The 12,375-nt window shown below is 44.2% G+C and overlaps 1 protein-coding gene across 1 annotated transcript; it reads left to right on the top strand.

Annotated features, from left to right (window-relative positions):
- The first annotated feature begins 2,552 nt into the window (after positions 1-2,552).
- LOC125515289 (phosphoenolpyruvate carboxylase kinase 2-like) lies at positions 2,553-4,058 on the top strand. The gene is made up of 2 exons (XM_048680734.1): positions 2,553-3,476; positions 3,574-4,058. Exons 1-2 carry the CDS (start codon positions 2,669-2,671, stop codon positions 3,618-3,620), a joined length of 855 nt encoding a protein of 284 aa, XP_048536691.1. The 5' UTR covers positions 2,553-2,668; the 3' UTR covers positions 3,621-4,058.
- Positions 4,059-12,375: the final 8,317 nt, after the last annotated feature.

Here is a 12,375-nt window from a genome sequence, read left to right as displayed (position 1 = left end):
AAAAGGAACTTGAAGAAGCATGCACGCTTCGATCTCCGGCTTTCGATTGTTGGTTAACTTTTTTTTTTTGAAGTTCAATTGTTGGTTAACTTGAAGAAGCATGCACGCTGCTTCTATCTCCAACATCTGCTAATTTGATTAGGCTGGGCCACAGGCCATGCGTGCACATGTGTTGCTGGCTTGCCGGAGTACACCATTTAGTTTAGGTGTCTGGAGGTTAAAAGAAACACAAAAACGTTGTAGAAACACTGGAAAAGACTTGGCCAGTTGCGTGTCATGCACCATGCATGCGTGCCCGGCCCCCACCGTGCTGGAATTCAGATGCGGACATGCATACGGCCAGGCGTGCCCGCGGCGAACCCACCTACAGACTTTGTCACATCCCATGTTTGCATCTGCATCTGCATGAGTATCTTAATCTAAAACCTAGTACACGATCAATTGGCCAAAGCAAAACTGCCTAATTAATTCATCCCTGTGATGCAAAACCGTCCGGATTAATGCAAAACTGTGGTCGGAGACACCATTAGAAAAAGGCTGCTGGCATTTTTTTTAACACAGGACAGACGCAGGCGCTCATACATTCACCCATATGAACGCACATACACCCTCTACCCTATGAGCAGCTTCGAGAGACTAAGCCGGCCTATCATCTTGAGATTTACGAAGTCGTCGTAGGTGTCTCATCGTCGACGGGAACGTCTCTCCCACTAAAAGCGCATCGCCGGAAATCCTGAAATATATCCAGAAATAATGTAAGCACGAAGATTTGAACCCTGGTGGACTGGGGATATCACTGTTTCTCTAACATTCAACCACAGGTTGGTTCGTGGCTGCTGACATTCTTAATAAGTACAATTTGTTGTCAAACATTTTATGAGGGGGAGCCAATTGGAGAAGGCACTCAGAGGGTGCTTGGATTCAATGGACTTATTTTAGTCTGACTAAAAATGGTCTCTTTAAGAGGCTAAAGTTCCAAGCACCCCTGATTAAAGAGAGGCTAAAACTAGTCTTGAGACTAAAATTTTTTAGTCAGGGGTATCCCTACTAAAATGTGGATTAGTCCTCTCTCTCCTCATTTAACTCCTCTCCTTTAACACATGCGAGTTCTGAATTGGAGGGTTTAGAGAATAATAAATGCTCATTAACTTGATTTTAGTCTCTTTAGTATTTGGATCCAAACATGGGTAAGGCTAGCAAGTTTTAGTCCCACTACGTTTAGTCGTGAGACTAAAACGTATCCAAGCACCCTCTCATTCATGTGTCCCCTTTTATAGAAAATCCTAAAATGCGTATCCCGCGTCTTCTCTTGGCTTGAGTTTAATTGGTTTCCTAGTAAATTCACTGAAGACTTCTTCGATTCAAAGGATTTTCACATAATTTTCGAAGTATCAGAATCCTTAAGGATATTAACTATGTTGGTTGTTTAATTCACATAATCGAATCATATACTTCTGCCTTTCTACGGATTCGTAGCTAAAGATGTGACGCGGTGCCCGATCCGGCCCGCTTCGTATTCAAACTTGGACAATTTAGTTCTAACTAAGTTGTGCTGTATTAGCTTAGTTTGTATTGCCATCCACCTATGTGGACCAATGCGGGACGCTGCCCTGCACCCCTATTCGTAGCACATTCTATAGGAAATGTAGTTTCAATTCAAACGTTTGTTATTCCCACGTTTTAACGATTTCGCGGATCAAAGAAACCCACATAGTAGGATTTTACTATATGCTTTAAGCATGCAAACAGAGGAAATATGTGTCCCGCAGATCCCAAATGGCCATAATGACTTGCTCATGAGTGTATTATTACTAGTTGCATTATCTTATCGTAAGCATTAGTTTATCCTAAACCCATCAATTGTCAATTAAGATGGGCCAAAACCAACTCATCCACTTCCCTTGTAGTATAATAACTTCATCCATGTTGTATGCATCCTGCAGCCGACCCAAGCAAATGACAAACCGTGGTCTGGTCGGAGAGACCTTTTTCCTTTTGAAAAAGGTTGATCGGCACAATTTTGTATGTGCAATTTGTTGTCAAATATTTTAAAATGGCGGTTAGAGAAGGCAATCATTCATGCGTAGCACAAAATGCATTGAAAAACAAGATAAAATGCATACCTTGGGTTTCTCTCTGCCTCGGATTTCATTTTTTTCCTAAGTCAACCAATTGATTGACTAATAGCAGTAACAAATGGATCCAGCTTGCCTGCTCTTTTCTCATGCTTTCATTTGTGCTACCACTTTATTCTACGGCTATTTTTTTTCCTTTTTTTCTTCTGATTTTAACAGGGTAGGCCCGGGTCTTATTTTGCTTCAATCAAATTAAGCCACGTACGCACGAGCACGGATGGGCGCACGCGAGGGGCATAGGCAAGTCTCGTCCGTAACAAATAACGCTCTCCCCACATTAGCAGTACTAGGTTTTTTCGGGTTTTATTTAAGTATGCAAATGGGGGCAAAAAAATATGTCTCCAGCGGATTCCAAATGACTAGCGGCCAAAAGAGAGGAGCGAGCAGAATATTCGCATTCGCCTCCGCCTCGCTGGCTCCCCCCTCCCCCTCCCCTCTCGCATTTATAACCGCCCTCGCCGCCGGGGAGGCCTCGACCCGCACCACACCGCACACCACACCCGCCCGCCCCAACAACAGAGACGGACCCGGCCATGGTCTACGGCGGAGAGGAGGCGCTGAGGCGGCAGTACTCCATCGGCGACGAGATCGGGCACGGCCGGTTCGGGACCGTCCGCCGCTGCCACTCCAACGCCACGGGGGAGGCGCTGGCGTTGAAGACCACGCCCAAGGCGCCGCTGCGTGACCCTCTCGACCTGGCCCTCGCGGAGCAGGAGCCCAAGCTGCACCTCCTCGCCTCCTCCCCGCCCTGCAGCCCGCACCTGGTCGCCCTCCACGCCGCCTTCGACGACGCCGACGCCGTCCACCTCGTCGTCGACCTCTGCGCCGGCGGGGACCTCCTCTCCCTCATCTCCGCCCGCGGCGGCCGCCTCCCCGAGCGCGAGGCGGCGGGGCTCGCCGCGCAGATCGCCTCCGCGCTCGCCGCGTGCCACCGCCGCGGGGTCGCCCACCGGGACGTCAAGCCCGACAACCTCCTCTTCGACGCCGCCACCGGCGCGCTCAAGCTCGCCGACTTCGGCTCCGCGGAGTGGTTCGGGGACGGGCGCCGCATGTCCGGGATCGTCGGCACGCCCTACTACGTCGCCCCCGAGGTGGTCGCCGGGCGGGAGTACGGCGAGAAGGTGGACGTGTGGAGCGCCGGGGTGGTGCTCTACATGATGCTGTCGGGGTCCGTGCCCTTCTACGGCGCCGCCGCCCCGGAGATCTTCGAGGCCGTGCTCCGCGGCAACGTGCGCTTCCCGCCGCGCGCCTTCGCCGGCGTCTCCCCCGAGGCCAAGGACCTGATGCGCCGCATGCTCTGCAAGGACGTCTCCCGCAGGTTCTCCGCCGAACAAGTCCTGAGTAAGCAGCGACCCCCGGCAGATCCACTGAAACAAAAACGCTCGCCGTCCTTGGAGTTCCTCGCTGACGTTTGTGGATCGGGTGGTGATTTCCGCAGGGCATCCGTGGATCGCGAGCTGCGGAGGGGATGCGGTTGCGGGCTGAAGAAATCGATGGACCAACATGCGGGGCGCGCTCCATCCATCTCTAGATAGAAGACCTTCTCCACGGAGGACGACGGCTCGGTTTCTGCGGCTCTGCTCTGTTTCTCCGGCAAATCGGCGATGGACAGAAGCAGCGGTGGTGCCGGAGTTGAGTTGAGTTCAGTAAGTAGAACTAGTGCTAGTTCCTTCGTGATCATTTAGGTCTAGAGGTCTCTGGTGAAGCTGGAATTGCAGAAGCTTTCACCTGAGTTAGCCTGAATGTGTGTTTGTTCGTCGTGTTTGTTCTCTGAATCGCTGCAGCAGTCCTTGTACATACAGTCTTGATCAGTTCTAGCTGAAGAGGAAGAGAGGGTTTAGTAGTACTTAGTGGAACTTAGTACGCAGGCTTTGTTCAGAAGAATGAAAATGAAGCAAAAATATGTGCATGTTTTGTACAAAATCACTGCGTGCTGCTTCAGTTTAACTGGCCATCATCTTCTGTGCTGGCACAACACTCTTACAAGTGGACACCAGCTAACCAACAGAGAGTGCTCTGCAAGTCTCCATGGTGCGATGTCATGTGTGATCGCGGGGCTGGAGATTTGGTGACTGTCTTTGCTGTCCGATGATGCGTGCTGATAATGAACGAAGAGGATACGCTTTTGATTCAGATACTAGCAGCAGAGCAGTTGCAATTGCATGGCTTTTTGGCCTTTTCAGTCGCAACTTGCAAAATCTTGTACTGTGTATGTATGTATCCCGTGGATGTTGTCTCTGAACTTTTTCAGCAACTTGTGGGTTGTTAATCACCATTAACCAATCGCATTACGCAGTCAGTCACATGATGGATGGCTCAACCGAATATATACCTAACTGAAACCACTTTTACTGCCGAAAATGAAGAGCCGAAAACACTCTGCCACCTAACTGAAAACACTTTTACTACTTCCGTTGCTTTAATAACTTCTGAAACCGAAAGCCTGAAAACGCTTGCTCTGCCGTTCGTTTCACCACACCACTTGCTCGCTGATCTTCACAGGCATGCACATGATGCGCGTCCCTGGCCGTCCGATCCGGCGATCTGCTAACGAAGCAACGGCCAACGCCGAGAGAGGTGGTCACGTTCTGCTCCCTGCTCGCCAAGCAACCGCCCTCCTCCGTCCTGTGCGCTCCCGTGAGGTGAGTGACTGCTCCGGATTCCTGTGCCATGGTTGGAGGGAAACATGCCAGCCCTGCCCATGTCCTTTGTGGCAAGTTGCATCTGCTGACTGCTGAGCACTCTGAAACCATGCAGATAATGAGGAGGACTGTTGCCGGGAACGGCTTTGTGCTGTAGCCACCTTACCCACCTAAGACCTAACCGAGCCATCCTCATGACAGGCGCGACCTGGAAAGCTCGCTGCTTCTGTTGCTCCTTTGGGTTTGGGTGGTGATCGGTGAGGAGGCAGCGCAGCAGCATGATGTAAATCAGGTGATGGGCTGGTGTGCACCGAGTAATCTGTTTTAACTTTACAGCTTGCCACCATCGGCCACACAAAGATATCAGGCTCGGTAACTTGAAAACATGACGTTTTTTTTTATTTAGAAAAACAGGGAGGTGATCCTGGCTCCATTAATCAGAATGAAACCACGAGTTGCATAGCAGTAAAAAATGGTCCAAAAAATAAAACGCTATATAGCAAGTTCAACATAGGGCAACACTAGCAGGTTACCATCCTTTCATCCGCGCCGGCTCCTTCCACCATACCGCCCTTCGACCCCGTCCATCTCCATGACGTGCCAATCCTAAAGCTCGTGGTTTTTCGGCGTCGCCTGATGCTACCCACCGACGGCGGGCGCAACCCCACCCAAGCCCCTCCTGAGGTGGTGATCTTGACCAGTGAAGCGACTTCCTCATCTCCGGCCCCTGATCCGTGACAATGGTCCAGTTCTTCGAATCGGATGACGGCGGCGTCGTGCGCTCCCCTTCTTGAAGGCGCCATCTTGCTTGCTCGCGGCGTCTCGGGTGTTGGAGTTAGAGATGATCGATGCCTTGCCGGTTCGGCTTGCCCCTCTACCCGGACTTGGCTTGGCGGTTTAGCTGTGTTTTTCCTTTGTTTGGGCTTAGCATCTCGTGTCTCTCTGCTCTGGTCCCATGTTCGCGGCTTCTCCTATATGCGTCTGTGATATGTGTTGTACCCTCTTATGTATTCATTCTGCTTTCCTTCTATCAATGCAATGATACACAACCTTTGCGTATTCACGAAAAAAAAGTCTCATGCTTTAGGGGTGGCGCTGATAATGGCTGGGGCGACCATCCGTTGTCCACGACAGAGGATGGGATTGTAAATAGCACTTGCTTGATCTTCATGTCAAGTGCTGGTTTAGCTCAGAGATCCATCATTTGTTCCAGAAGCTTGGCGCGAGGAGCTGCCTTGGAAGCTGCAGACCCATGTTTCCATCTAGCCACATGGAATCAGCATGGGTTTCTTTAGTTGATCTATCAGGAATTGAGTTAAACCCTCCAGTTTCAGTCTCTCTGATTCAGGGGACAAGATCGACCAAATTTTTATGGTTCGCAACATTCTCCCTATCATCTGTTTCAGAGATAATCGTATGGTATTGTCAAAGATCATGAAATTTGTTATATTGTGATCCAAATTGATATATAAGTATAACGGCTAACTCCTGACGAGCAGAGCGGAGGCCTGTCATCGGAAGGCCCCAACAGAGATGCAGGGGGCGGGGGCCTATGTCACCCCTGTTATATATCTCTCTTGTACGCCGCCGCACGTGATAGTTGATCAATTGTAAATCCCTGACATTTGTATCCTCTGCCGACATAGTAAAAATTTGCAGGATGGGGCATGTGGTTTTTTCCCCTTCATGCTGAAGGTCTCGTCACTTAACTAGATGGATAGCACGACCCTTGGAGGGAGACATCCAGCCTAAAAAAAGAGGATGGTGACATCCTGTTTGATGCCTTTTGTGCCAAATAGTTGTGGAATATCCATGCTAGCCTATACGGGCTACAAAGTTTTTTTTTGGGGGGGGGGGGTGTTAAAGCAACACTTTATTCATCAAATACCACAATTTGTGGGGTTACATTCGGGTCATGGGGTTGCATAGGCCACAATTGGCGACCCTGGCCTAAAGAGAGGGAGAATCGACCTAAATTATGAACATCCTCATTAACTAAACGACCTTCAGAAGCAAAATTACAATTAAAACTAGCTGCATTAGACTTGATCTCACCAATGATCACTCCATGGCGTCCCCAAGTACCATTTGCCAGATCGTTTGTCAGAACTATACATGCTTGAACTGGAGTGACCAATTTACTTTTTCATGTTTTCCGAATCATGCGAGTAACAAATAGTAGCCTCCTGAAGCGAGGCAATACGAGCCGACCCATTAGCGTTTCGCGGGCCGGGATCAAAATTGGTTTCATTACTTTTTTTCTTCGATTTTGTAACATTTTTTTCCCTTTTCGTTTGGGTTTCAGCGGTTTTTTCTCTTTCCTCTTTTCCTTTTATGATTTTAGTAAGTCCAACATTAGTTGGGTTTTTTTAATTTTTTTTCTCTTTTCGGGTTTGTTTTTGCTCCTAGTTTTACTTCATTTTTTTGGCCTTTTATGTTGTTTTTGCTTTCTTATGTTTTTTCTTTTTTGTTTTGTTTGTAAATTTTAAACTGTATTTTATACATTAAAATTTTGCAAACATACAGAACAATTTTTAATATATGTCAAACATCTTTTGTAATAAAACGATGAACATTTTATAAAAAAACTAGGTGAATGTTCTTTATATATAGTGAATATTTTTAAATTTATAAGATGAAGTGAACATTCGTTAAATATAATCTAAACATTGTTTTGTAATAAATGATGCACAATTTTAAAATATACGATGAATATCTTTTTATATGCGTAAATATTTTTCTAAAATAAATCATGAAGTTTTTCAAATTTACGATGGTCATTTTCTAAAGATTTTTTTCTAGTAAGTTTTAAATTATTTAGATTCTTAAAATAGCCAACAAGTTTCTGTGTGGAGAAAACTCACCTAGAAAATCAAAGATAAAAACACACCAAAGGCTCAGCAGTGCTCGCCATAGTGGGTCTGCCATTTGTTCCCCGTTTTAGTCCAGGTTGACGCCAACATGCGCCCAATAGGAGGTCCCCTATTTTAGTAGTGTCAAATAGGTGCGGAAACATCCCCACCAACCTATATATGGTCGGAAGTGGAGTGGCCAATTTACCTTTTTGTGTGTTTTTTTAGAAAAATGGCTTAAATAGCAAGTTAGTCTTACGTCCCAAAACGTAATATCATTTTTGACACTATGATTAAAAAATAGCTTAATTAACAAGTTAGTCTTACGTCACAAAAATGGCTTCATGAACAAGTTACTCCTACATTTTAGAAATTGTAGAAAGTGTTTTTGAACTAAAAACAAATGTTAAATAAATTGAACAGCGAACAAATATAAAGAAAAAATAAATTTATTTTTAAAAGTTATAGTGTATTTAAATATATTTATTGTGTTTTGTAAGGTGTTCAATGTGTGCTTAAAAAATATCCGTCGTATATTGATGTGAAATGGCTCACCAATCGAAGCTAAGGCATGATTATAAACTCAAAACTCTATGCAGTACATCATGTCTAGTAATTTTAATATATTTGGGTTACCAAAATTTATTCGGAGATTATCATCAAGATCGTGTTTGTACAAAATAGTTTCTTAACTTTGCTAAAATTAGTAATCCTTACTTTTGAAAAAGGTGAGAATTTGAAATTTTGTTCGTAAAACAACATATATTTTCCTCAGAAATAATGATGCCCGGAATATTTATATTGAACTTTTATATTTTTACACATCAAATTCAAACTTATCCAATATATTTTATATTATATTAAAATATTTCTAAATATTAACTAAAACATGTTTGTTATACAATTCTAATGTCTATCATTGAACACTACACGAAAAACATGCCAAAATGAAAATTGTGTTCCATAGCTAAAGTTACTTCCCATTTTGAGACAACTCCACTTAAAAGATTAAGAATGATTGCCGTAAATGTGTGAAATAGGCAGAATATCATGCCTCCATGGTTTAAGTTATGACATTCGCATATATGTTTGTGTGTTTGAATATTGTTATATATCTCAACTCATATTTGTAAACCATCAAATTGATGGAAATATCCTATAGTAGTTTCTAGTAACTAATTAAATAGAAGCAAATAGACATAAGACTAGTTTATGTTAGAATAGTACTTTAGGGTTAACATGAATATCTTAATCTTGTATTGGAACACATAAATATTATCAAAAATTGGGCACTAATCAGAATTGAGAGAGTCCTCCAAGGATAGCTCTCATCCATAGTATTGGAGTGATTACCTTCGATCTAGTTCATGATTTTGATATTGCCTTTTTTGTTGGAATATGCCCTAGAGGCAATAAGATTATATTATTATATTTTCATAGTCATAGTTAAGAGCTTATATTCCATGGTATAACTACTATAATCCTGGAATATGCGACTAAGTGGAAAACTCATATGCGCGTGTGGAATGATAAACGGTAACAATAGGTTCCCGATGTTGTTGGTGTTCACGTTTTTCCGATCTTAGGATGTGCTTAGTGTAACTATAGTCATAAAACAACATTGACGGTATGCCGTTAGAAGAATGATCATATTGAATCGACCCAATACTTGTCTGTTATACTATGTGATTATATTGTCTGAAATCATCTGTTATAACACGAAGTGTTAGCATTTGTTGTACCTCCTCAGACCATGAGAGTGTCTCATGTCACTTCCTACCATATGGTGGGCTTTGGGGTTGCTCAACCATCATCTGTAACAAAGATGATCATAACGACAACTTTCAGGCACATCCGGATAGCTCGAGAATGGGATTTGCTCCTCTGTCGAGGGAGAGATATTCTTAGGGCCCTCTCGGTGAGACGGCATCCATCATCGTCTGGCCAGACACATGTGACTACGTCACGCAAATGTCAGAACACGTCAACGAGAAAGAAGAACACAACCGGTAACGTGAGCAACGGTATAGTGAGCATGGTAATGACTCAGGAGGATACCGATGCACACCGAGAGGCTTTATTTAGTTGCTTTAATAACTTCGAAACTGAAAGGCTGAAAACTCTTCCTCTGCCATTCGTTTCACCACACCACTTGCTCGGTGATCTTCACAGGCATGCACATGATGCGCGTCCTTGGCCGTCCGATCCCGCGATCTGCTAACAAAACAACGGACAACGCCGAGAGAGGTGGTCACGTTCTTCGCACTGCTCACCAAGCAACCGCCCTCCTCCGTTCTCCTCCAGCAGCAGCGAAAGGGTTTTTGCTCTCCTGTGACCGACTGCTCAGGATTTCTGTGTGCAGCGTCTAGTTGTCCATGGTGGGAGGGAAACAAGCTAGCCAACCATGCTGATGTCATGTCATGCGTGGCAAGTTGCATCTGTTGTGAATAGGATTGTTGCTATGAAGGTTGGCCGGGAACGAAAGTGCCATTCTACACCGAGCAGCAAATGCTCCTGCTGTGAACAGTAAAATCAAAAAAATAGAAAAAGAAATCAAAATATCCTGAATTTTTTTGTGACATACTTTCGCAAATGTTTGTCGTGCATGTAAAATTTCATCGCGAAATCACATTGGTGAAAGTCGTGCCAAAAAAACAAAATCAGAGCTCCAAAATGCTTTCGTATGTAACATTTTTAGAGTATCGATTTTGTTTCTTTTTACCATGTCCTCCAACAATGTGATTTTGTGATGAAATTTTGCATGCACAACTAACATTTACGAAAGTATGTCACAAAAAAATCAGATTTTTTTTATTTTACTGTTTACACCAAAAGCATTTGCTCCTGGATGTAGAAACTTCACATTCGGAAACGAATGGCTTTATGCTGTGGCCACCTTACCTACCTATGACCTAACCGAGCCATCCTCATTACAGGCACGACCTGGAAAGGTCGCTGCTTCTGTTGCTCCTTTGGGTTTGGCCGTTTGGGAGGTGATCGGTGAGGAGGCAGGGCGGCATCGTGATGTAAATGAGGACATGGGCTGGTATGCACTAAGTAATCTGTTAACTTTACAGCTTGCCACCACCGGCCACAGAAAGATGTCAGGTTCGGTAACTTGAAAGCATGATGTTAAAAAAAAAGGTAATCCCGGCTCCAGTAATCAGAATGAAACCACGGGTTGCATGGCAGTTAAAATGGTTCAAATATTAAACGCTACTCCGTCCGTCCTATATTATAAAAACCTTTTTCAAGAAGCTTGACAGAGGGAGTATATAGCAAGTTCAACATAAGACAACACTTGCAGGTGCCTAATGCAGCTTTAACAGGCAAACAAAGACTATGCGAAGATGGGACTTGCACGTCTTGCCTTCAGGAGTGGCGCTGATGATGGCTGGGGCGACCATCTGTTGTGCATGTTTTACAAACTTTTTTCAAATTCAGCTAAAAAGCAAACTTTTTACAAATCCGGGAACTCTTCTTTAAATCCATGAACACCTTTCATTTTTTATGATATTTTCCAAAATCCTTAGAAAAATCAAATTCGTGGTTTTTTTTTTCAAAATTGATGAACCCTTTTCTCAAATCGACGAACTTTCTCCAAATTCGTGAATGTTTCAAAAATAATTGGTGAACTTTTTCCCCCTAAATTTCTTGAACTTTTTCCCAAATTTGTGATTTTTTTAAAAAAAGGATGATTTTTTTCCAAATTCATTAAGTTTTTCAAAATTTGGTTCATTTTTTTTTCAAAATTGATGAAATGTTTTCAAATTTCTGAATATTTTTTCCAAAAATCCATGAACTTTTTTCGAATTCCATGAACTTTACAAAAAAATGTTTACCATACTAATGAACTTTTAATTACCATGTATTTGGTCAATAGTTAACTGGCCAACCATGGATATCAGAAATCAAAGAAACGAGCGATCAGAAAAAAAGGCGAGGGAGCAACGCAAGGGAATATCTGCCCTTGTTGGGCCAGGCTTAGGGTGCGTAGCATGTTAGCGTCACGGAGCTGTCGAGCGCTTAACGAGAGCAACTAGTTAACGAGCGCTTCTTCGGAAGTCTCGTAACGATCAGCGTCACTTGGCACGCTCTCAGCCATTCGCCACGTGTCGTGCTTTGTGCGCTCCCTCTGAACTTTGGTTTCTTTATTTTTCCGCACACATTTTCAGCTTTTTAAACGGGTTTTTTTTCGATATTTTGGTTTTCCACCGGCCTTCCTTAGCTTTTCGTTAAAAAAATATTAAAAAAAATTGCGCGAAAAAACGCGTTTTCTTTTTTCCCCTTTCGCGAGAGTCACGCTTTTGCTTCCGCGAGAGGCACGGTTTTGCTTTTCCGAGAGTCACGGCCGTGCCTATCGGAAACAAAAAAAAACATGTTTTCTGTTTGTTTCCTTTCGCGAGAGTCACGATTTTTCTCCAGCGAGAGGCACGGGTGTGCTTCGCGAGAGTCACGGTCGTGCCTCTTGGAAACGAAAAAAACACGCTTTCTGTTTTTTTATTTTCATGAGAGTCACGGTTTTGCTTCTGCGAGAGGCACGGTTGTGCTTTAGCGACAGTCACGGCCGTGCCTCTCGGAAACGGAAAAAAACGCATTTTCTACTTTTTTTATTTCGCGAGAGTCACGGTTTTGCTTCCGCGAGATGCACGGTTGTGCTTTAGCGAGAGTCACGGCCGTGCCTCTCGGAAAAAAAAAATGTGTTTTCTATTTTTTTTCTTTCGCGAGAGTCACGGTTTTGCTTCC

This window comes from Triticum urartu, chromosome 6 (assembly GCF_003073215.2).
Source record: "Triticum urartu cultivar G1812 chromosome 6, Tu2.1, whole genome shotgun sequence".
Taxonomy (NCBI): Eukaryota; Viridiplantae; Streptophyta; class Magnoliopsida; order Poales; family Poaceae; genus Triticum; species Triticum urartu.
Note: the sequence above shows the minus strand (reverse complement) of the source record. Positions and strands in the feature narration are given on the sequence as shown.